We start from the raw sequence: 26,399 nt of genomic DNA, 5'->3' as shown, positions 1-26,399 counted from the left end.
ATAGAAGGAAGGGACCTTGGAGGTCATCTAGTCCAATCCCCTGCTCAAGCAGGAGACCCTATACCATTTCAGACAAATGGCTGTCCAATCTCTTCTTACAAACTTCCAGTATTGGAGCACACACAATTTCTGGAGGCAAGCCGTTCCACTGATTAATTGTTCTCACTGTCAGGAAATTTCTCCTTACTTCCAGGTTGCTTCCCTCCTTGACCTGTTCCCATCCATGGCTTCTTGCCCTCCCTTCAGGGGATTTGGAGAATAGATCCAGGAAGGAAGCAGTGGCTGCTCAGCTCATAAATAATAATTTAATCCTTAATTCTTGTTGATTCAAATCAAATTAATTATTTAATCAAATTAAATATTAAATTAAAGAAAATGCAGGAAACAAACCAGGTTACTAACTTAACAACTGCACTGATTCACTTAACAACTGAGGCAAGAAAGGTCGTAAAATGAGGCAAAAACCACTTAACAAATGTCTCACTTAAGAGCAGAAATTTTGGTCTCAATTGTCCTAAGTCAAGGACTACCTGTATACACACACACACATACAGATATATTTGGAAGCAGAGAATATACAGTACTTTGTATATGATGTAAGGAAATATTTTTATTATGCTAAGCAGAAGCCGGTAGAATGCACTTTGAACAGTTAAAACAGAGTTAATAAAATTCAGGTAAAGCTCTGACGATCTTGAATGCTTTTCTGTAATTAGAGAGGTAATAAATTTGACAAATAACCTCCAGCCAGGCCTAAAACCTGGCCAAATGTCTAGTAGGACTGACAGATCCTCTCCCATGCAGTTTTCATATCTGTGTGGCCCACACAGCTGCCTGCAATTAGTGCAGGTTCGAGTCCCACCAGGCTCAAGGTTGACTTAGCCTTCCGTCCTTCCGAGGTAGGTAAAATGAGGACCCAGATTGTTGGGGGCAATAAGCTGACTTTGTAATAATGCCGCTTGGGGGGGTGTGTGTGAAAGCCCTAACAAGCAGGCATATACATAGAATGAAGGCTACTGCTAAGCTTGTAACCCGCCCTGAGTCTTCGGAGAAGGGCGGGATATAAATGGAATTAAAATAAAAATAAATAAAAAATAAATAAAAAATATATAAAATATATGTGTGGTTACAATATTATTCAGGAAGCTTTTAAAGCCTCAACATCATTTTAGCCATGGTCTACCCACTGCAGGATGAAGGCCTCTTCCGTGTGTTTCCAACCAACACGGTCCTCAGCTTTCTTTTGCCAATTGGACCGCAGTACTTGCTGGTGTTGTCGATCCATCTTGTTTTAGATCTCTTTTGTGGATGCTTTTTATCAAGGGGGATCCATTCTAGGACTGCCTTGGTCCACCTAGCCTCCGTTCTTCTTGCTATATGACCAGCCCATTTCCATTTCAGTTCTTTTACTTTCTTGATGGCATCGTATATTTTAATTTGTTCTCTAATCCATGTGCAGGTCTTTCTTTCTTGTCTTGCAATGCTGAGCATGTACATTTCCATGGTTCTTTGTGCCACGTGTAGCTTTTGTACCAATTGTGAGGTTAGTGTCCACATTTCACAGGCATATGTTAGAGCAGGTAGCACATAGTGATCGAAAACTTTTCAGGTATAGAGGAGGATTGTTCTTGAAAATTATGCTTAGCTTGCCGAATGCCACCACATCTAACCTGCCGTTCAATTTCCTTTATTGTATCACCTTCCATTGAGATCCGTTGGGCAAGGTATAGAAATAGCCCTGTAGATAAAGCTTATTCAAAAGACTGCAATTATTGGATGGCCAAATTTCATCTGCATGATTTTCAGAGGGGTTGGTTGAGGGAGAAAATTGGTTTGTGTGTGTGAGAGAGAAGATCAATATTACTTATTTTGAATGTATTAAGGTATTCCTTCATTCTTTTGGCTTTGCATTTTGTAGAGGGCCAAAGAGGACTCAGTAAGTTAAGAATGCTAGAGTTAAGAAAGTTTACAAGAAAACCATTTCAGATTAAAACGAACAATGGCGGCCAACAATATGATGGGTGGAATAAAAAAAAATGGTTTCTGACGTTTCAAAATTGCCAAAGAGGAGTGGAACAGAATTGTTCCAAGGGTGAAGGGCCCTTTTCCAGAGTGCTTACTAATTTAATTATTTTTCATTGTGAACCAGATGTCAGCTTTGAAAATGAGCAGGGCTGTGGCCTTATTCATTTTCAGTTGACACATTGAAAGTGGGGGGGGGGGGTGTGTTGCCAGGTGCTGTTGTGATTCAGTGTCAGCCTGTGCTGCCAGCAGTTGAGTCTGAAGAATCTGAGAAGGAGGAGGAGGAGGAGGGGTTTGAAAAGCCTCTGAGGCTCTGATGCACTGTAGGACTCTCAGCCTGGCCCCTCCAATTGTGTTCCTCATGAGGCTCAGCTGTGTAAGTCCGAGGTATCGGACTCAGAGGAGTCACATCTAAATCTGTTCAGAGACACTAGAAGCAGAAGGCAATCCAGCAGAGCAGAGAAAATCAATGAGGCAACTCAGTGAAAGGAGGAGAAGGCATTGAGAAGCCACGTCTTGGGACAGATAATAAAAGAGGAAGGTGTGGGCAGGTCTGGTTGCTGAAGGCAACCGTTCGGAGACATTCAAAGAGAATCCTGGTCTGTTCTTGCTAATGACTCTTTGACTCTTGATTGACTCTTGTTGGATGTTTTGAATCATGTATTTTTGGTTGAAGAAAATATTCTGCTGCTTTTTTGTTTGAAAGACTTTATTATTTGGAACTGTAAATAAATTTGGGTTGGGTTTTTTCCAGCCTATTGATTGTTAAAAGGAAAAAAGGGGTTGTCACTGACGCACAAACAGGGCCAGTCGTAGGCTGGAACAGAACAGGTGCTTCGCTAGCTAGTCTAAATAAACTTTTGTCCCATGGGAACCAAGGTCATCGGCTGCTCCCAAGACTGCAGGCTGGGCATTTCGTGAAAAGTCCACCAAAAAGGTGTATTGGGGGACGTAGTTGCTTGTATAGTTTTAGGGGTGGGATTTCTTAATTTTGTATTGTTACGTCTTCAGACTTGGTTTTGCTTTTGATGTGCCAATACTTTGTAAGTAATAAACAGGTTTTTTTGAGGAATTTCCAAGCCTCGGAGCTCTGCTTTATTTTTCTCTGTCTGTCGGAACCGTGACACTGGAAATAAGTCTTTTTGTAGAACCTACTTTGAAGAACCTTATGGGATGATATAGATCAAAGTTTCATAAACACTGACATGGGGAATTCTGGGGGAAGTCTACACAAGTAGTCCTCGACATATATCCATTCATTTAGCGACAGTTCAGAATCACGAAGGCACCGGAAAAAGTGACTTATGTCTGACAACCGTCATAGCATCCCGACAGTTACATGATCAAAGCTTGGGCGGGTGGAGACCAGCATGTATTTACGACAGTTGCAGCATCCCGGTCTCATGCTATCCCCATTTGCCACCTTCCCAGTTAGCATCCGACAAGCAAAGTCAATGGAGGAAGCTAGATTTGCTTCATGATGGCCAGATTTGCTTAACAACTGCCTAAGCAAAAGTTAAGCCGGATTCACTTTACAACCGGCTTGCTTAGCAGTGGAAGTTATGGTCTCGATTGTGGTGGTATGTTGAAGTTTATTTATCTGAGAGTTGGCAAGTTTGAGAAACACTGATATGCATGTGTCCATGTATAGGAAGCCATAATCTGTATCTGTATCTATATCTATATATTGCTATATAGCTATAGCTATATAGACATATCTATCTATGTATATTATCTATCTATCTATCTCTAATTATATCTGTATCTGAATATCTCTCTCTAATTATATATCTGAATATCTCTCTATCTCTAATTATATCTATATCTGAATCTCTATATCTCTCTCTATCTATCTATCTCTATATCTCTATCTATCTCTATTTATCTATCTCTATATCTATCTATAAGGGATGTGGTGGCTCAGTGGGTTAGGACGCTGAGCTTGTCGATCAGAAGGTCGGCAGTTTGGCGGGTCGAATCCCGAGTACCGCGTAGCAGAGTGAGCACCTGTTACTCGTCCCAGCTTCTGCCAACCTAGCAGTTCGAAAGCACGTAAAAATGCAAGTAGAAAAATAGGGACCACTCAGGTGGGAAGGTAACAGTGTTCCGTGTGCCTTTGGCGTCTAGTCATGCCGGCCACATGACCACGGAGACGTCCTCGGACAAGCGCTGGCTCTTCGGCTTTGAAACGGAGATGAGCACCGGCCCCTAGAGTTGGAAACGACTAGCACGCATGTGCGGGGAAACCTTTACCTTTACCTTTATATCTACCTATATCTAATTATATCTATATCTGAATTTTTATATCTATCTATCTGTCTATCTGTCTATCTATCTATCTATCTATCTATCTATCTATCTATCTATCTATCTATCTATCTATCTATCTACCTACCTACCTATCTATCTCTATCTCTATCTCTATCTCTATCTCTATCTCTATCTCTATCTCTATCTCTATCTATTTATCTATCTGTCATGACTTCCTCTGAACTAACTGAAGTTTTGAAATGTCTTCAAAGACAGCCTCTTCATCTCTAACTAAATCTCTTTCCTGCAGTGTGGCTAAACTAGATTTGCAAAAGAAAAGGCTAGCCCAGGGCTTTTTGAAGTCAGAAAGTACAGAATTTTAATTGAACTCACCTTTTCTTCTACTATGTTTGTGTTGGGGTGAGTCTTCTCTTTCCAATGAGATCAGCGGTCCAGTATGTTGGAGGTGGAACTTAAAATACTGCAGTAATCCACGGAGTGGTATTTTCATGGAACTTACCACTCTGAATGTACAGTATTAATTGCACCGTTTGTAGTCAGCAGCTGTTTTTGAGAACCGGGCTGAACTTGTCTGGACTTGGTAATTAAGCAAGATCGGGTCTAATTACTGCTTAGACTGGAGCCTACCAGGAAATCTCGGGGCTTAATCTAAGTTGTGGAATTTTAAAAATATCCCACACAGAGGCAATAATAAATTACGCTTGAACTTTTACAAAGAAAACTATGTGAAAAATGGATTAAAAGTCAGCAGAAAGCGAGCTGGAAAAGGAGAAAAGAAGAAGTAAATTCTCTGTGCCTGATAATGCAGGTAATCCTTGACTTGAGGCTACAACTCAGCTCAAAACTTCCATTGCTAAGAAAGTCGCTTCTTAAGGGGGGGGGTTGCCCCCATTTGACAACCTTCCTTGCCACAGTAATTAATAGTGGGCTCCATTTATTCACAGTCGCAGCCCAGAAACAGGAAACCTGCTTGGGGTGTGGATGTGTCTCCACTTATACACTGTCAGTCCACATCAGATCTTGTCCGCATAACAGTCAGTTACTAATTTGCATCATTCCAACAAAGGAAACAGCTGAGTTTCTTTTCAGTCAGGACTTCCGGAAAATCTTTCCAGCAGCATTTGGCAATCCGCATCGCTGTACTTAACATCCATCTATAATTACCGAGAAGGTGGCTATGATGGCTCAGTGGTTAAACACCCTGAACTTGTCAGTTGGATCAACCCGGGGTTCGAGACCTGAGCACTGCATAACAGGGTGAGCTCCCGTCGCTTGCCTCAGCTCCTGCCCACCTAGCAGTACATGCAAATGCAAGTAGATAAATAGGTACCACGTCGGTGGGAAGGTAACAGCATTCTATGCACCTTGATGTATAGTCACGCCAGCCACATGACCACAGAAGTGTCTTTAGACCACACCAGCTCCCTCGGCTAAGAAATGGAGATGAACACTCACCCACCCCTAGAGCAGCGGTCCCCAACCTTTTAGGGACCACTTTCCTTTCTGTGGAATGAGATTTTTCCATGGACCGGAGAAGGCATGGTTTCATGTGCTGCCTGCATCCTGCAGATGGGATTTCCCTTGTTTGCACAATCCAGTTTCTTGCATGCCGTGGACCAGTGCTGGTCCATGGCCTGGGGTTTGTGGATCTCTGCCCTAGAGGAAACCCTTACCTTTATATTTACCAAGATGTTTGCCATGTGGTCTGATGAGATTCAGTGGGGGACTTCAAATTAGTTTTATAATCCAAAGGCAGATTGAAAGAGAAAGGACCTTGGCCGGTGTGTGCTCCATGGACACCACAATGTCACAGGGGGTCCACAAAGGCTTGGAAAGAAATGTTAAAATGTAAATCTTGAGCTAAGTCTTGGGGGCCGTGGCCATGATCCATGGCCACAAAAGGTACTTAAAGGGGGCCCATTGGTGAAGAAAAGATTGAGAACCACTGACCGGGGCTAAACCTGAAAACTTGGCTCTTCGAGCTGTCTGGCCCAGGCTGAGGGGTTTTAATTTTATTGGGTTTTAGTTTAAATTGGGGACTTGATCTAATTAATTTTAATCTGGTTTTAACTTTTGTATGTTTGTTTTTAACTCTCCCTGTAAACCACCCTGAGTCCTACGGGAATAGGGCGGTATATAAATTTAATAAAATAAATAAAAATAAATAAATAAACTAAGCAAAGCGAAGATAAGAAGGACTGAATGACAATAACCCCATGAGAAAATTAAAAGGAGCTTCTAGTGGCTGCTTCCTCCTTCAACTAAAACTCTGTGGGAACTCCCATGTAATAATTTCTCCAAACCCTTCTTGCCTTCTGAAGTTGTAACAAGGGGGAATTCAGTCTTGACTCTAGAATTCAGAGCTAACTTTTTATAGCAGGGGTCCCCAACCTCTGGGGCGTGGCCCACTAGTGGACTGTGAGCTGTTTGCAACTGGGCTGTGGAAACAGGACAAGCGCGCATGTGCGCATCCCCACTTGTGCCAGCAGTGGGTGAGTGTTGTGCATGCATGCTCTGTTTGCGGTGAGCAGCCTGTGTGTGGGTGTGCATGCTGCTGGTGCAAATGGGGCTGTGTGCGTGCATCTGTTTGCCAGCCATTTGGGTGGAGCCATCCCTTCTTCACCCCCACACACACCAGTCTACAAAGCTGGAAAAGTTGGGGAACTCTGTTCTCTAGGACAAATTTCCCACTGCATTGGTTTTTGCAGAAGGGGAAGCACATGAGTTATTGTGAGGTCTCCATCCTTCTGTACCCACTTCTGAAGAAGAAAGCTCAAAATTTCTACTATTAAGGCAGACATTTGTTAAGTGGGACATTTGCCCCATTTTATGACCTAACCGTTGTTAAGGGAATCACTGAAAATAGGTTAGTAACTCTGGTTGTTAAGTGAATCTGGCTTCCCCCATTGACTTTTCTGGTCAGAAGGTCACAAAAGGGGGTCCCGTGACCCTGGGACACTGCAAAACCATCATGAATATGAACCAGATGCCTAGCGTCCAAATTTTGATCTCTTGGCCATGGGGATGCTGCTAAGGATGTAACTGTGAAAAAGGGTCATAAGTCACTTTTCCCAGTGCCGTTGTAACTTTGAACAGTCACTAAATGAACTGTTGTAAGTCGAAGATTATCTGTATCCAAAACCACAAAGAGGAGTCCCATTGAGGCTGGAGATTTATGCATGTTTTTCACAAGGATTTGTGAAGATGGCTAAGGATTGGTCCAGCCCAGAGGAGGGAGCCTTGTTGACTTCTGTTAAAGTTGTATAGAATAGAATAGAATAGAATAGAATAGAATAGAATAGAATAGAATAGAATAGAATAGAATAGAATAGAATAGAATAGAATAGAATAGAATAGAATAGAATAGAATAGAATAGAATAGAATAGAATAGAATAGAATATGGAACGAATAGAATAGAATAGAATAGAATAGAATAGAATAGAATAGAATAGAATAGAATAGAATAGAATAGAATAGAATAGAATAGAATATGGAACGAATAGAATAGAATAGAATAGAATAGAGTAGAGTAGAGTAGAGTAGAGTAGAGTAGAGTAGAGTAGAGTAGAGTAGAATAGAATAGAATAGAATAGAATAGAATAGAATAGAATAGAATAGAATAGAATAGAATAGAATAGAATAGAATTGAAGTTGAAAAGGATCTTGGACGTCTTCCAGTCCAGCCCCCTGCTCAAGCAGGAGAACCTATACCATTTCAGACAAGTGACTGTCCAATCTCTTCTTAAAAATCTCCAGTGATGGGGCACCCACGATTTCTGGGGGTTCCACTGGTTGATCATCCTCCCTGTCAGGAAGTTTCTCCTTAATTCCAGGTTGTAGAAATGTAGAAATTCCAGAAACGTAGAGCAGGTCTCAATCCATCAGATTTCTTTATTTATCACATTTTTACATAGCCCAGCTGCCAGCAACAGAAGAAGACATGAAAATAGACAAAATTAGCAACGATGCAAAGCGGAGGGGAAACATCTTTACAGGTAGTTATGACCACAATGGAAGCAGAATTTCCATTGGTAAGCAAGGTGGTTTGCACAATTTTTATGACCTTTTTTTGCCACGGTTGTTAAGTGAATCACTACCCTTGGTGGTCGTTAAGCAAATCCAGCTACCCCCCCCCCCCCCCGCATTGACTTTGTTTGTGGGAAGCTGGCTGGGAAAGTTGCAGAATGCTGCAAACATCAGAAATATGCCCCAGTTGCCAAGTGCTCAAATGTTGATCACGTGAACGGAGGGAGGCTGCAAAAGTCGTAAGTGGGAGGAGGGGTCCTAAATCACTTTTTTCAGTGTTGTGTCACATTGAACAGTCGTTAAATGAATGGCTGTAAGTCAAGGACTGGTTTTTAAGACAGAAGTCAGGATTTTCCAAAGAGGGAATCATAACAGGAAGTATCTGTTATTCCTATTACATTTGTACAATTCTGTTAGCATCTTGCTAACTTTATTTAAAATAAGAGGTTCAGATCCTATCTTATACCCTGTAAAAAAAACTGCCGTATATAATTAAAGCACAAGCAATAACAAAATCAATTTTAATACCCTGAGGAAGCCAGGTCATGTTAGCAAGAAAAAAAATGAGCTGGAAACAATCAACCTTTGGCAATCAAGGGCTGCATTTTTTTAAAAAAAATGGTTTCAATCTCCAAGGTGACATTACGTCATCACAGAAGCGAGTGGCCAACCGTTGCAGTAGATTTGGATAATATGTTAATAGAAAAAGAATACTGTTTAAGGCCAGACCATACCTTGTGTCTTATTTTCTTTGATTTGAAATGGAAAAATGAAACACTCCTGTTTTTACAGCTAAATAATGTCTGCCAGATTTAAACGACTGAAATCTCACAGCATCTTCAGGACGAGGAAGAAAGAGTTGGGGAACTAGGAATATTTCTTCCTGATTTGGAAGTTTTTAAAAAGAGATTGGACAACCATTGATCTGAAATGGCATAGGCTTTCCTGCCTGAGCAAGGGGTTGGACTAGATGACCTCCAAGGTCCCTTCCAACTTTGTTGTTGCTTTTTAAGATTACATCTTCAATTTGATTCACGGTCTGGGACTGGTAAAAACTTAAGTTCCGAATAAGGTGGGTTTGAGGGGGCTTTTTGCAAAATCAAGAGTATTGCCATGATTATTATGATGAGTATTTATGTAAGTCTGGTAGATACTTTGACCCATGGGGCATCAAGTCCAAAGGGATTCCCTAAATTTATTAGCCAATATCACATGAAGTGCTGGACTGGTGCTCTTACACAACCCCTATTTTACATCAGTGGACCTGATGTTGGATCCTTTGGTATCTGCTTGTACTAAATGTAGCTTGTGGTTGTTAAGAGTCTCTTGATAAAAATTAATAAGAAAGGTTCATAGTACAGGAATTTCTGAAAATGAACTGTTTTCTGAAGACTCTGGCATCTACAGGAGCAGTAGACTGTAGAGAGTCAGGGAGATGACCAAGAGATCATTGGAGAAGAAGAAACAAGTCTAGTGAGGTGGGAGAATATTACAAAGAGACACAGAGTAGCCATTCACTCAGCTCCATGAGGAGAGAGAGAGAGAGAGAGAGAGAGAGAGAGAGAGAGAGAGAGAGAGAGAGAGAGAGAGAGAGAGAGAGAGATTGAAAATTTAAAAACATGCAAAAATGGGCAATTTTGATATGCTGGCTCATGTGTGATATTCACTTTTCCTTCATTTGAGGATAAATTGTTTGAGAACAGCTTGGATTCTATGGGGAAAATCTTGCTATAGCCAGAAACATGAAATAAAAGAGAGAGGAGGAGGAGGAGGAGGGGGGGGGAAAGACTTTTTGTATGCTGTACCCTTGCATGCTTGTAGACAGAACTTCTGAAAGTTCTGGGGGGGGAAGAAATAAGTAGAAAGAAAAGAAGATTTTAACCCCTATGTTTTGTCCATATCAGGCCCAAAGAACAAAGAATAATGGTGGACCTACTTCCAAGTAGTTCCTCTATTGTTATCTGCCTAAAGACAGAATCTTGCCAGACTAAAGCAGTTATTTGCAATAACAATAGACCTTCCCTGTGAATTGCTAGGGAGGGTCTGACCTTGCTCTCTTCCTGCCCACCGGACATTCCAGCTGTGGTATCGCTTTGCCCTCTGGAAAGGAGACTTTCCCTCCTGCAGCTCTGGATTACATCCCACCATATCTATGAAAAGGAGGGAGGGAGGGAGGGAGGAAGGAAGGAAGGAAGGAAGTTTTCCTTTTTTGCTATTAGTGCCAAAACTCATTTACAACAGATTTAATTAAACTGCAGAATTTCCTTCCAGAGAATGCAGGCATGCCTGCCAACTTGGTTGGCTTTAAAGAATTACATCTATTCATGATGTACAAAGCTATCAGTGGCTGCTAATCAGGATGATTCAATGCCAGTTGCCGAATAAGAAGCACTGTCCAACTCAGAATACTAAGGGGAGGTGCCAGTCTGTTCAAGTCCTGCTTGTTAGAGATATCTGGATGTTCGTGATGAAAACAAAATTCTGGGCTGAGTCAAGACTTTTGGTCTGATCCAAAAAAAGTGGTTCTTCTTTTTAAAGGAAAGTGAAAACCATACCCAAGTATGTTGGCTTCAAAATAAACCCAGAAATCACTTCCGTGACGGGAAACGCAGAATGGGAGATTCAACATGCGCAACCTCTCCTGTGCTACATAGATCTGGGCCATTCATGTGTTGGACCAACTGTTGGACCCCCTTCCAGCCAGCATACCTGGGTTTCGTCTTTGCCAGCGTACAGGCAGTCCTTGACTTATGACTATAAAGGAACTGCCTGTCATAATTCTAAGTCAGGACAATCATAAATTGGGTCACCTATATGACCAAATCAACTTTATGATGCATTTTGCGGCAGTTCTTAAGCAAATGACGTGTTCGTTAAGCAAACCAATGGTTTGCTGTGGGTCAGTTTTGCCAAAGACCAGAAATAAATGTTGCTTGTCAGCAAAACCATCATAAAATGCTTGTATTTTATTTATTTAGCCAAGTGTGGTTAGCCCAGCAAGGAATTTGTTTCTGGTACAGAAGCAGAAAATGCAGACGTGTGACTGCGGGGCTCTGCAAACAGCCATGAATGTAGGCCCATTGCTGAGCACCAGAAATATGACTGTGCCACCATGAACAGTGGCTGCTGTCAGACCTTCAGAATGAATCGTGAGGACCACCAAGGAAGGCCATCAAACTTTGAAGGATTGTTAAGCAAGCAGTCACAAGTCAAGGACTAAGAGACATGGTGGTGCAGTGGTTAGAATACAGCAATGCAGGCTAACTCACTGAGCACTACAGGAATTTGATTCTGACCAGCTCAAGGTTGACTCAGCTTTCCATCCTTCCAAGGTGGGTAAAATGAGGACCCAGATTGTTGGGGGCAAATATGCTGACTCTGTAAACTGCTTAGAGAGGGCTGTGAAGCACTATGAAGTGGCATAGAAGTCTAAATGCTATGGCTATGGCTATTGCTGTAGCTGATTGGATGTCACATTAGGAGCCCTGGTGGTGCAGTTGTTACAATGCAGTGTTGCAGGCTAACTCTGCCCACAGCCTGGAGTTCGATCCTGACCAGCTCGAGGTTGACTCAGCCTTCTATCCTTCTGAGGTTGGTAAAATGAGGACCCAGATTGTTGAGGGGCAAGAGGCTGACTCTGTAAACCGCTTAGAGAGGGCTGTAAAGCACTGTGAAGCGGTATATAAGTCTAGGTGCTATTGCTATCTGTAGCCAGTTTGCCTGCTCTCTTCAAGAGCACACTCTGTGAGAAAGAGTCAATACAACAGAGCATCTTTTTTTTTGCTGCTCTGGATGTTGGCTGGAAGCCAAAGAGAGAAGATATGGAGAAGAAAGATTCTCAGGATAGACCCATCAGGAGTTTCTCCAGGCTAAATAAATCTGGAGCTGGAATTGTGCAAGTATTCCGATTAACTGCAAGTGGCTGTTCCTCCTTCACAACGATAAGACCCCAGGAGCCGAACATCTGCAGGCCCTTGATCAAAGTTTTGGGGAAAGGTCTTAAGTCTTAAAAGTTGAAGACTTTCTGTTAGAGGAATTGAGAGTGGCCTATCCGACAGCAGAAATGAAAAAGAGGCATTGACCGGTAATAAACTAACCAAAGGATTTCCAGTCTTTTTTTTTTCAAAGAATCTAGAATAATTCAAAGAATCCTGAGAGGAAGGAGAGAAATGGGTACAATTGATCCGAATGCAAATCACTTTCAGCATTGAGTGACTATCTGTTAAGGATCTATCTATTCTCTATTTACAATTTCTTCCACACATGAATCAAGAGGCATCCGGTAACTCCTTTTCAGGTGAACAAATTTAATTAAAAGGCATAAGCTTTCACGAGCTTTTCAACTAAATTTGCTAGTGGGAAAAGATGTTGCTAAATTCCTGATTTTGGGGTGCCATAGAGTGACCATATATTTCATCTAAAGGGAGGCAAGAAAGGTGCAGGAAACAGCATGAATACATGCATACAGTGCAAAAACTAAGTGAAAATGTTACATTCCCCCCCCCCCCAAATCACAGTTAAAAGTCACATTGGCTTCAGTGACACTTCTGGTTATTCTCCCCAGCGAGGGCTTAGATCAATGATGGTGAACCTTTTAGAGACCGAGTGCCCAAACTGCGACCCAAAACCCACTTATGTATCATCATGTGCTGGGTGGGCGTGGCCCATTGGGTGGGCATGGTCCATTGACTGGGCGTGGCTGCGGTGGTAACAGCAGACTGGGTGGGACTATCAATTCCAACTTTGCGAGATCTTTTTTTCCCCCACAAGAAGTTGAAATTGATTGATTAAACCTTTTTTTTTTCACACGGCGGCAGAAGCCTAAAGCGAAAAAGTTTTACAAAACCCAGCTGAAGGCCTAGGACTGAGGTGCCCACAGAGAGGGCTCTGCATGCCACCTGTGGCACGCGTGCCATAGGCTCGCCACCACGGGCTTAGATAAATGCTAGGCTGCATTAACAGTGCTAGGCTGCATTAACAGAGGGATAGAATCAAGATCAAGTGAAGTACTAATACCACTTTACAATGCTTTGGTAAGGCCACACCTGGAATACTGCATCCAGTTTTGGTCACCACGATGTAAAAAAGATGTCGAGACTCTAGAAAGGGTACAGAGAAGAGCAACCAAGATGATTAGGGGGCTGGAGGCTAAAACATATAGGGAACGGTTGCTGGAATTGGGTATGTGTAGTTTAATGAAGAGAAGGGTGAGGGGTGACATGATAGCAGTGTTCCAATATCTCAGGGGCTGCCACAAAGAAGAGGGAGTCAAGCTATTCTCCAAAGCACCTGAAAGCAGGACAAGAAGCAATGGATGGAAACTAGTCGAGGAGAGAAGCAACCTAGAACTAAGGAGAAACTTCCTAACAGTTAGAACAATTAACCAGTGGAACAACCTGCCTCCAGAGGTGGTGAATGCTCCAACACTGGAGGTTTTTAAGAAGAGACTGGACAGCCATTTGCCTGAAATGGTATAGGGTTTCCTGCCTGAGCAGGGAGTTGGACTAGATGACCTCCAAGGTCCCTTCCAACTTTATATTATTATTATTATTATTATTATTATTATTATTATTATTATTATTATTATTATTATTATTATTATTATTATTATTATTATTATTATTATTATTATTTAACCAAAAATAAAGCTTTACAGAGAGCTATTCAAAGTAAAAGTATGTAGAACAGCTCGCCTCCTGAAGTTCTGGAGCTCCATCAACCAAGACTGGACAGCTGTATGTCTAGGAAAGTGTGAGGATTCCTGCCCTTTGGAAGGGGATGGACTAGAAGCTCTCAATATGCCTTCCAGTTCTAGGCTTCTAGGATTCTTAATTGCCCTGCAGAAGTGACTTTCCAGAGATAATAGCTGCCATTGTTCTTGTTCTTTCAGACCAAGCAATGGAGAGAAGTGAAAGAAGATCCATTTTGAAGGAGCACCGTGGACCAGAAATGGCCCAAAGTCTAACTTCTGGAGGAAATGATGTCATGTTTCTCAGCATTCATAGTAGGGGGGATCTCTCATCTGCTTGGCAGCTGTCCGAATCTTGCAGTAGAGCTGTCAACGAAAGCAGAAGATTGCCAGGTCACCGTCAATAAAACCTAGAGATGCCCTCAAGGTTCCTAACCTTCGCTCAGAATAGAAACGTCAGCAGCTGGTAACAGGCAAGGCCCCACTCACCCCTCTGAATTTTTTAATATCAAATTTTAATCTAAGCTGAAGAATTCAATTACACGCTCGCTCACACACTGACTCTTAGCTCCTTTTATCTGACAAAGTGGGTCTCTAATCCTTTCCCCCGTTCATCTGCTTTGCTTCCCTGCTGTTACTCCACCTCTGCCTCTATAACTGAGCATGAGAAGAAGGATCAGATGTTGCTCCATCATCAGCCATCTCAAGAACCTGGTAAATGTCATTTTATAGGTGAGAAGTACCCTTTGACCAGCTGCAAGTGGTCCTTGACTTGCAACCACAACGGAGACTGGAATACCTTTGTTAATCAAAGTGGTTGCTGAGTGAGTCGCATCCAGTTTTATGCCATAGTTCGTAAGCAAATCATTGCAGCCGTTAAGTGAATCATGCAGATATTAAGTGAAACCTGCTTTTCCCATTGACTTTGCTTGCCCGGGAGGTCATAAATGGTAACTCCAGGATGCTGCAACTCTACACACCTGGATGACAAGCAAGCAAATTGTGATCATGTGACTGTGGGGAATGCTATGTTGGTTCTGAGTGTGGTTGTAACTCACATTTTTCAGCGCTGTTATAACTTTGAATGGTTGCTAAATGAATGGTTGTAAGTCGAGGTATAAGTGCTGGAGCAGTGGTTGACCACAGTTGCTGAAGCCCATTCAAGAGGAACTAGATCTCACTAAGGCAGTGCACCCAAAATCTGGGTAAATTACCCCAAATTGGGTAAAAGTAGCTTTTCTTGGGGTAATGACCCACAAACCAATTGCCCATCACAACAGGGATGTTTAAATTGACTTAGGAATTGCCAGAGGTACTCAAATATATCCCAACTATTCCTATTAAGATAAAAATTGATGAAATTACCAATGGTAATTGGTGGAATTGGTGCAGTGATTACTTAAGGTTATTATTTTTATAATACAGGTAGTCCTTGAGTTTTGGCCATCTGTTCAATGACTGTTTGAAGTTGCAATGGTGTTGAAGGAAGGGACCTACAACCAATCCTCAAACTTCAGTAAAACTGATAGAAGAGAATATTTTGTAGCTCAGGGTTGAACTGTGGGGTCCTTGGTGTTCTCTCTGAGCTTGGTTGTTTTCTTGCAGACATTTCATTACCAAACTAGGTAACATCATCAGTGCTAGAAGGGAGGGGAGGAGGAAGAGGAGGAGGATGACTATGGGGTCCTTGGAGCTCTCTGAGCTTGGTTGTTTTCTTGCAGACATTTCATTACCAAACTAGGTAACATCGTCAGTGCTAGAAGGGAGTGGGCTTTGTGGAGAGGAGGAGGGGGAGGGGGAGGGGAGGAGGGGGAGGAGGAGAAGGACTGTGGGATCCTTGGTGCTCTTTGAGCTTTGTGGCTTTCTTGCAGACATTTCATTACCAAAGTAGGTAATGCACTGATGATATTACCTAGTTTGGTAATGAAACATCTGCAAGAATACCACTGAGTTCAGAGAGCACCAAGGACTCCCCAGCTCAGAAAGACTTTCTGATCAATACTTTTGGGTACTGAAGGAAAATGTCTGTGAAGCTCTGCAGTAGGTCAAATTGAGATTTTTCTTGGTTCACAATATAAACCACTACTGGAGACAGCCAAGGAATCGTCTCTATCCAGCTGCAAGCCAATTTAAACAGAATATTGTAGGATATAGCCATGCTTAGTTCAGATTCAATATCATGCTGTCAAGCACCAGGGAAATCAGGAGATCCAGGGTATAAAGATTTATTGTCAGCTTAAACTCTCTACAACAGGGGTCTTCAAACTTGGCCCTTTTATGACTTGTGGACTTCAATTCCCAAAATCCCTCAGCCAGCGTGCCTGACTGAGGAATTCTGGGAGCTGAAGTCCACAAGTCATAAAAGGGCCAAGTTTGAAGACCCCTGCTCTACAAGAACCTGAACTACTGACAATCCAAGCAATTCAGCAATAGATGAACAATGCAAGGTGCACTGGATTTAGATCACGTGTGGGTGCGCAGGGACTCATGACTGATGATGCGTTTGACCCCTGCCTCAGGCTCAGCCTCGTCATATCCTATACATGCTGAGGGACCTTTATTTCAGCTCAGATCAAGCCCCTTTATGGCCAAGCAAAATCAAGTACAGGGTGATGGTCAAGATACAACCAGTTTCAGCACCTTGGACAGGGTATGTTAGTGTTAAGACCTGGAAGAAATCTTTCTTGCTTTCTAGTTCTACAATCCTGCCATATACTGTTGTAACAGAAGAAAAGAAACTGGCCTTGGTGTTCCCTGTGTAATAGAACTGCTTCTGTTATGGGGCAGCCATTGGTCAAAAATTCCCAGCAGCACTGCCTACAAGTGGAACTTACCATCTCTTGTAGCACTTGACAATGAGTTATTCTCCAAGAGTTCATTGCCTTCTGCGATCAACAACATGGCAAGTTCTGAAGAGAGAAGGATGGTTTCTGAGGCATCTTCTGTCTTGTCCTCATCCTCTCGGCTGCTGATCCTGAGGGGGGAAAATGTGGTGGCTTGTGAATTCCTACTTCGTGGTCTCTGAGTGTAATGGGCCATCAGAATCACCTTGGGAGAGGGAAGACCCGCAGCCTAGGCAATGGCCAGATGAAAACTCTCTTGAGCCCAGAGAAGGAATGGAGATGGAGAAAACATCTCAGAAGGAACCTTCTCTAGGTAAGAGGGGTGGGAGGGGAGAGAGATGTGCTTTCAGACTTGCAAGATTCTACTGCTAGTATTATAAAAGTAGCATTAATATTCTTGGCTTTGGTTTCACGGCTGGACTATCTAAAAGGGCTAATGCTCAGTGAAACTTTGAAGAAAGCCATAATCATTCAACTTTGCTACTTGTATTATGAAAGAGCCAGATTGGTCTAGTGCAGGGGTAGGCAACCTCGGCTCTTTTATGACTCATGGACTTCAACTCCCAGAATTCCTGAGTCTGACCTGGCAAGTTCTGAGTCTGACCTGGCAAGTCTGACTCAGGAATTCTGGGAGTTGAAGTCCATGAGTCATAAAAGAGCCGTGGTTGCCTACCTTTGGTCTAGTCAACAGGCTGGAAAAGGGGAGATCATGAGTTCAAGTCCCATCTTAGCCCTGAAAGACAGCTGGGTGACTTTTGGCCAATCACCAGAAGCTTTTGAGTTCTAGTCCCGCCTTAGGCATGAAAGCCAGCTGGGTGACTTTGGGCCAGTCACTGTCTCTCTCAGCCTAACCTACCTCACAGGGTTGTTGCCGTGGGAAAAAATAGGGGGAGAAAGGTGTGTTGAATATATGTACGCCGCCTCGAGTTATTTGTAAACATAGTAAAGGTTGGATACAAATAAATAAATGAGATGTAGAGGAACAACGGTCTGTCTCCTAAATCCTTTGTAAGGATTACTCAAAACATCCATAGAAAGTATTTTGGACATCCTGCTCACGTCAAAAGTGGTTTTTATTTTTAAAAGGCAACCGGATTAATTTTTTTGAGGAAAAAGAAGACATTTTTGCTTCCTATCCTGGAAGCTTCATCAGTTGTGTTGGATGCTGTGGGGGATGGAAGGACAGCTATTGGCAGTTGAGATTGAGATTGACAGTTGAGACAGTTGGTGGGAGGGGGAAGTATAGGTTGAGCAGTTGACTGCAAAGAAAACACAATCTTTCCATTTCCCCACACACAGACACACACACACACACACACACCATCCTGTCAGAACCTTTCATCCCCCCCCTTCAACTAATCTCAGCAATAACTGTCCTTCTATTTCCCACAATACCATCCAATACAACTGGTGAAGCTTCCAGGAGAGGTGGCGAAACATCTTTTACTTCTTCCTCAAAAAAACCAGTCCAGTTGCCTTTTCAGAAATAAAAACCCCTTTTGATGCAACGATGACCTGGATGGCTGAGAATGTTCATAGACATCCTGCACACCTGGTAAGAAAGAAAATCAAGGAAGCTCTTACCTCTTCTTGGGTAATGAGCAAGGTGTGCTCAGCAATCTGTGGGCATGCTGGTTAAAGACAAAAAAAATGGGGAAGAAAAGTTGTCAACATTTGCAGAAATGTGACCTCATTCGTACTAGCAAACATCTTCTTTTCTTTGCTGAATTTTTTACAACTCACTCCAAGGAAGACCCGTTGTTTTTTTCCACCAAGAGGAAAAAGTAAAAACAAAAATGGTTTAAGAATGTAAATCGAAGTTCAAATTAAATCAAGGTCAGTAATCCTACTGCTAAACTTCAACTGCAAAAATGAAAAAGGGTATTTGACTCTCAGCCTTTAATCATGGGCAGGAGATATGCTTTTAATGGAAAAAAGAGAATACCCCCCCACCACACACACACACCAAAATAAGGACAGGCGCGGTGCTATGGTCAAAATTAAAGGGAGATCATTCTCAGTCGGTTGTTTGTTTAATTTTAAACTACATCTCTCCTTTTCTAAGATAAAAAGCTCTTCCCCCTAATTTCTCCAACATATAACTGTGAATTTAAATTCATCATCGTGTTTGCTGCCCTGATGTCATTTCCTCTGCACAACTTTCCCTTAATGCACAATTTTCACCTTAAATCCCCCTGTCTTCTTTTTAAATTAAAATCTCCCCAGTGAAAACTTTTAGATCCTTTTATTTTTCTTGCAGCACACCACACACGTTCTTTTTTGGCCACATCTCTTGCAAATAAATGGTTCCATTCATGTGGAATGTTCACCCAGGGCTCTTCAAACTTGGCCCTTTTATGACTTCTGGACTTCAGCATAGATTTTTTCCTATTTTCATGCATTCTTCTTGAAATCAATGGGATGATCTAGACTAGTGTCTAGACTAGGGGTGGGCAACTGTGGTTCCCTTTACAACCTGTGGACCTCAACTCCCAGAATTCTTGAAACATTCCCAAGAGCATGGCTGGCTCAGGAATTCTGGGAGTTGTTGAAGTCCGCAGGTTGTAAAGGGACCACAGTTGCCCACTCCTGGATAAGACACTGAGTTCTGATTGGATGTGAACATATCACATATCACCTGTACAAACAATAGGAGTTTCCTGTTGTAAATTTCCAGGTGTTTCTGGGCAACCTCTGACTTCTGTAACTCCTCATTCACCAAGGACAGGTGCTTCTTCAGTTCTAAGGCATCCCTCTGATTTGGGGGGAAATAGAAAAAGAGAGAAAAGACAGAAGGACAGGGTTGGAAGAGAAGATTATTAGTTTTGGATAGCAATTTGACACACGTTTGCTCACCTGGGTGTTTACAAAGTAAGTTTTGCTCCCGAACCAAAATGTTAGTAAAAACATGACGGTGAACACAGAGAAGTTTTAGAATCCAAAATTGTCATAAAGCAAGATGCTATCCTTATATTGTTTCTATTGTTTTTATTATACACTGTTTTTATACTTTTATTCTTTGCTCCGGATTCCTTCAAAGCTGATTGCGTTAATTAGGGACAAAAATGTAAACAATTTTGTGGTTATTTGGAAACTGCTTCTGCACTTGCTGCTTGAAAGAAAAAGCATGAAATTTTAACTTTGGGTCTTGACAGTTAAGGGAGTTATTGCTATAGAAATGGCTGGTGGTTATTTGGTATAACTAAAAAGCTGATACTATAACTTTATTACATAACTTACTGCACTGAAATAAGTAGGAAGTCACTTGTTATGGTTTCCGTTTCATTTCCTTTTCCCCCTGACTTTATCTCCTCTATTCCCTTTCCTTTCCTGTTTTTTCATTGTCTTTATTTCTATTTGTATTTTATACTTTATTTTTAATTGTATCTCAACTCCAAGCAGGTGCTGACTGTTAGTTAAGAAGATACTCCATCACTGGAGGCTTTTAAGAAGAGACTGGACAGCCACTTGTCTGGAATGGTATAGGGTGTCCTGCTTGAGCAGGGGGTTGGACTAGAAGACCTCTAAGGTCCCTTTCAACTCTGCTATTCTGTTAAGATTCCTGTGCATATAGGCACAAGGAGCAATAAATTGGTTTAATTGGATCTTCAGGCATAGAGCTGATTTTCCACACCTGTCATTTCTTCAGCTATTTAAGGTGCAGGTAGTCAGTCCTCACCTTACAATCCCAACTGAGCCCAAAACGTCCGTCGCTAAGTGAAACATTCGTTAAGTGAATTTTTGCCCCCTTTTATGACTTTTCTTGCCACCGTTGTTAAGTGAATCACTGCTCTTATTAAGTTAGTAACATGGTTGTTAAATGAATCCGGCTTCCCCATTGGCTTTGTTTGTCAGACAGTCGCAAAAGGGGATCGCATGACACACACCCCCGGGACTCTGGGACCGTCATAAATACGAGTCAGTTACCAATCATCTGAATTTTGATCAGGTTACCCTGGGGACACTGCAACGGTCATTAAGTGTGAAAAATGGTCATCAGTCACTTTTTTCAGTGCCCTTGTAACTTTGAACGGTCACTAAACAAGCTGTTGTAAGTCAAAGGCTACATTTTAGAGAAAGGGCTGAATTTTCTTTCCATCCCTTTTGCTATGGATGCCATACCTGCTTTTGGACTGTCCATGATGCAGACATAACAGCATTAAAAACACTCCTTCTGGAGCAGACCCAAAATACAGCTGGGCACCGTGGGGCAGACAGGTGGGGAGGCAGACAATGCTACTAAATATTGTTTGTAGCTGCTGAGGGTTGCGGGGAATAGGGGATTGTCTGGATTTTATGTCAAATTGTAAACTATATTTTCCTGGCCCAGGAAAGACAACAGCATACGCCACGGAGTTAATTACACTGGCTCACCCTATAAGGTTGTTAACTAATAATCTGGTTCAGGAATTAACTTAAACTCTGAAAACACCTTGCAGCTCTAGTGTTTAATTTAAGAAAAAACGTTGAAGGAATTCTAGAAAATGCTGTTCATAAATCAATAAATCGGCAAGAGTAAGCAATTAATCTCCACGTTGTGGGAAGTCAGCCCCCCCCCAGAGAAAGAAATATTTTTGGAAATATTTAAAAGGCATAATATATTTCCCTAAAGGATTTTAAAAGCAGAACCCTAACCCCACCCCCAAGTCTCTCTGTCCCAAGCAGAAACAAGTCTACAGAATTGCAGATGTGTTAATCTTGTCAGAAAGACTGGAGTCAGGAAACTGGGATTAGGAAGAAAGATCCCTAGAATCAACACCAAAAATCTAAAGAGTCATCAGCCACAGCGCCAGGGAAGCAGGATATGACCCTTGGGACATAATAGGATTAACCCACAAATACCAAAGGGGCAAACTCAGACTCAGGTCAAAGTTCATGCCACAGGAATAACTCCAAAGAAAAGGCTCCAGAGGGTATAAAAACCCACTCCCTACATGTGCTCTCTCTCTCTCTTTTCTTCCAGAGCCATCTTCCTATCTGGCTCTCCTCTTCAATAAACTGCAACCTTCTTTCTAAAGCAGTCGCCATGTTGTTTATTCCCGGCTTGGACTGAACCATGATGAAGACTTTTCCTTCAACAACATGTAAGCATGTCATAGGCTGCTGTAGAGGAGAGCATTTTCTCCAATACCCCTCCCCCAAACAATATTTCAGTCTCATTCTCCCCAAGGTTGAAATACAAGCGATGTGAATACAGGTAATCTTCACCTTACAGCCACAGCTGAGCCCAACATTTTGTTAGGTGAATTTTGCCCCCTTTTATGACCTTTCTGGCCACAGTTGTTAAGCGAATCACTGCACTTGTTAAGTTAGTAACACAGTTGTAAAGTGAATCTGGCTTCATCTCGTTGACTTTGCTGGTCAGAAAGGTGGCAGAAGCTGATCACGTGACCCCCCAAGACACTGCAACGGTCATCAATACGAATCAGTTGCCAAGCGTCTGAATTATGATCACGTGGCCACAGGGATGGACATAATCCACTTTTTTCAGTGCCACTGTAGCTTCAAATGGTCACTAGACAAACTGTTGAAAGTTGAGGACTGCCTGTATAGTCTTTAGCAATTTGAGAAGAAAACCCGGGTATAGATCTAGTGCGCAAATCTTAATAAGCCATGATATGAATGACCGAGTTGGGCTTTTATATGCTATTGTGCTTTCTAGAGCCTGGTTTATGTGAATGTTTTCAATATACTCCGCCAACAGTGGCTTCTTTAACAAATCATTGTGCAAGCTAACCACAATTGCAGGCAGGAAACCAGACGGTTCCTCTCGCTTCCGCCTGACCTCTGCTTCCAAAAGCTCCTTGTGTTTCTTCCCCGTCAGCTGGGATTTCAGCTCCATGATCTCAGCTTCCAACAGATGGATGACTTCTTCGTAATCTTGCTCTGCGCTCTGGGCTCGCCACCGGAAGACTTCAGCGGCTTCAAGCTTGTTCTGCAGACACTGGTTCTCTTGAAGGAAGCTCAGCGCCTTCTAAGATTTGGGCAAGAAGAGGAAAAGAGATATAGATGTCAGGGCATAGGTGAGAATGACCTTGGGAGACAGGAGGAAGAGCTGCAAGCTAGGCAACGGTTAGATAAGAAGCTGCTGAGCCCACAGAAATAAAGGGGGTGGGGCAAAAATCTCAGGAGGGACTCTCCGTGGTTTCCTGGAAAGTAAAAACAAAGGAGGGGAAAATAAGACTTGCAAGAGTCTGTTACTCTAACCTTACAAGGAAGTGGAGGAGGTGACGGCTCAGTGATTAAAGACACTGAGTTTGTCAGCTGGAAAGTTGACAGCCCGGGTTCAAGAACTGAGTGCTTACGCGATGGGCTGAGTATCCTTGCCTCAGTTCCTGCCCACCTAGCAGTTTGAAAGCAGGCAAATGCAAGTAGATTAATAGGTACCACTTCGGTGGGAAGGTAACAGTATTCCGTACACCTTGGCAATATAGTCATGCTGGCCACATGACCACGGAAAATGTCTTCCTGACAGTGAGGACAATCAACCAGTGGTATGGGGTTTCCTGCCTAGATGACCTCCAAGTTCCCTTCCAACTTTATTATTATTATTATAATTAACAGCCTGCCTCCAGAAATTGTGACCGCTCCATCACTGGAGATTTTTAAGAAGAGACTAGACAATCACCTGTCTGGGATGGTATAGGTTCTCCTGCTTGTGCAGGGGGCTGGACTAGAAGACCTCCAAGGTCCCTTCCAGCTCTATTCTATTCTTTGGACAATGCTGGCTCCCTCGGCTAAGAAACAGAGATGAGCATCGCCTCCTAGAGTCTGACATGATCGGACAGGAGAAATTTGTATCTTTAACCTCACAATAAAGGTAATAGTTGTACCCATGGTTTGCGCTTCTTTGGATTACCTTGAAGGGACAACCCTTCCGTAACATAAAAGATCATTTTGTTGAGGTTCATAAAGTAAACTCTCGAAAGCACCAGGTGCTTCCCTTTGTTCATCTCCCTTAAGAAAGGAGGAAGTGATTATAACACTGAAAGTGCCCGTAATAAAACCACAGTTCCCATGGACCTGTATCTATCATGCTGGCAAAGAAATTTGGGGAAAGTTTGAGACAGCTATAAAGGAAGGACTTGGAGAAGAAGGAAGGAAAGAGACTCAGGACAAATCTGCCTTGATTGTTTTCAGTAGAAGATGAGTCAGACAGGAGAGATTTTTCAAGATTGACGTGGTTCTGTAGTCCCAGGTGAAAGAAGCCACACCAGAAGAATATCAGGAACGCTATTTTTTTCTCGTAAGATAGAATAATAACATCTTGAAAGTTTCTCCACGTTTCACTGTTTCCAGCTTATATTAAGCAAAATCAGGATAGGGTTATTTTGAGAGATTCTATTTCACACTTCCTTCCATCTCAGGATTCTGAAATCTTTGTTCCTCAAGTCCCCTCAAGGCTCTCTCTTTTCCTTACCCAAGGCCAGTCCTAATTCCATGAAAATATTTTCCTTTTCACTTAGTGCTGTAAGTTGGAGATGGTTCAGAGGACAGTAATAAAGATGGTGCAATGACTTCAGTAGCTACAGAGGTGATGGTCACGAACTATTTTCCATAACCATAGAAACTAGCACCAAATACAGTGGACATAATTTGCAGCTACCTAGATTTCTTTATTATTATAAAGGCAAAGCTTTCTTGGTCTGTCCAAGCGTAGAACTATTTATCTATAGAAGTTGTGGGCTCCCCGTCTTGGAGAGATTTTGAAGAGGAGACTCAACCACCTCTCATGGATGGCTAAGTTGGTTTTCCTGGACACTGCAGAAGGTTGGACCCGACGATCCTTGTGGTTCTTCTCAATTCTACAGTTCTATGCTACCTTCCTTCTCAATCTTCTGCTATTAATAGAGGGAGAAGGATTAGAGTAAGGATAGATCTTTGGAGGGGTGATGATCAGGATTAATATTTGGGGTGTGTGTGTGTGGAAAGGAACATAGACATGTTTGACAGAAGCCATGAAATGAACTTGATTGAAGAAAGAAAATTGTTTAGGGCTTGTAAAAACACAGACACACACCATATATCCAATTCTACTTTGCAGAGTCTGAATTTGACAGTGAGTAAAGCTCCATCGGTCAGGAATAATACAGGTAGTCCTTGACTTACAACCACAACTGAGCCCAAAATTTCTGTTGCTAAGCAAGGCAGTTAAGTGAGTTTCCCCCCTTCTTACAACCTTTTTTGCACAGTTGTTAAGCAAATCACTGCAGTTGTTAATTAACGGACTCATTAAGCAACTTCTAGCCTTCCCTGTTGACTTGGCTTGTCCGAAGCCCCCTGGGAAGGTCACAAAGGGTGATCACATGACCCTGGGACAGTGCAACTGTCATAAGTACATGCCAGTTGCCAAGCAGCCTAATTCTGATCATGTGACCATGGGGATATGGCAACGGTTGTAAGTTTGAAAACTGGTCATCAGTCGCTTTCTTCAGTGCGGTTGCAACTTGGTTAAATGAACGATTGTAAGTCAATGACCACCGGTACTTAGAGTCCTAGCATAGTGAGCTGCTGTCACAAAATACACACTTAATTATGTGCATCTTCAGGTCAATGAAACAGAGGTGTGCAACCAGTTTCCATCACTGACCTGATTCAATTTGTGAAGCTCATCTTCCATTGACTTCTTATTGCTTTCCACCTCCTTCAGGAGAGACTGGGGGGGAGAGGAATGGGGAAGGGTTACAGTCTCATCAATCCAGACAGTGAATAATAATAATAATAATAATAATAATAATAATAATAATAATAATAATAATAATAATAATAATAATAATAATAATAATAATAATGAGGAGGAGGAGGAGGAGCTGGAGGAGGAGGAGGAGGAGGAGGAGCAGAAGAAGAAGAAGAAGAAGAAGAAGAAGAAGAAGAAGAAGAAGAAGAAGAAGAAGAAGAAGAAGAAGAAGAAGAAGAAGAAGTAGTGCTTTGGGTGCAATCCCAAAACAACTGGAGCACTACTTGAACACCATCATTGGCATTGACAAATATGCCATCAGCCAATTGCAAAAGGTAGCCTTACTAGGAACAGCTTCCATCCTGCGACGATATCTATAATACTATCAATTCAAACATCCACATCTACCTATCCCAGGTCCTTGGTAAGGACTCAATAGGTAGACAAAAATGCCAAATCCAGTCTGAACATCTGGCTGACTGTGCAATGAATAATAATAATAATAACAACAACAACAATAACAACAACAATATAATCCCCATTCCAGTAGACCTACAACTTCATGTTCCTCAAACCCTCTCCGAGTTTGATATCCTTTGTCATGGTGTCCTTAAGCTGTGAGCAAACCAGCTTGTCCGATTGTATATTCCAATGGGGAAGAGCCTCCTTGACATCATTTTAATGAAAGTCAGGAGACTGATGGCCACACCATCAGGAAAAAAAGTCAGTCAGGAAACGTAGTCTGTAAGTTTGAGCTGGAGACAAATTATCATGGCCTTTTGCGCATCCCTGTCATGACAAAAGGTCCCTGCCTTTTCCAAGTGGATGCAGAATCAAAGCTGGAAGGGATTTTGGTCTTCTAGTCCAACC

At 42.2% G+C, this 26,399-nt stretch overlaps 1 protein-coding gene across 1 annotated transcript in view; it reads right to left on the bottom strand.

Moving 5' to 3' along the window:
- LOC308673922 (uncharacterized protein) overlaps window positions 1-26,399 on the bottom strand; it is a gene marked incomplete at both ends in the record, with an annotated part of 94,168 nt that overhangs the window by 18,481 nt on the left and 49,288 nt on the right. The window contains 5 exons of the mRNA XM_081337971.1: window positions 16,844-16,983; window positions 18,437-18,483; window positions 19,491-19,607; window positions 22,638-22,826; window positions 25,443-25,508. Coding sequence (XP_081194097.1) covers window positions 16,844-16,983; window positions 18,437-18,483; window positions 19,491-19,607; window positions 22,638-22,826; window positions 25,443-25,508 — 559 coding nt within the window. The remainder of the gene's footprint in view (window positions 1-16,843; window positions 16,984-18,436; window positions 18,484-19,490; window positions 19,608-22,637; window positions 22,827-25,442; window positions 25,509-26,399) is intronic.

Source organism: Vipera berus (assembly GCF_964194415.1).
Source record: "Vipera berus genome assembly, chromosome: 13".
Lineage (NCBI taxonomy): Eukaryota > Metazoa > Chordata > Lepidosauria > Squamata > Viperidae > Vipera > Vipera berus.
The sequence above is the reverse complement of the archived record's forward strand: the minus strand, read 5'-3'. Positions and strand labels throughout refer to the sequence as shown.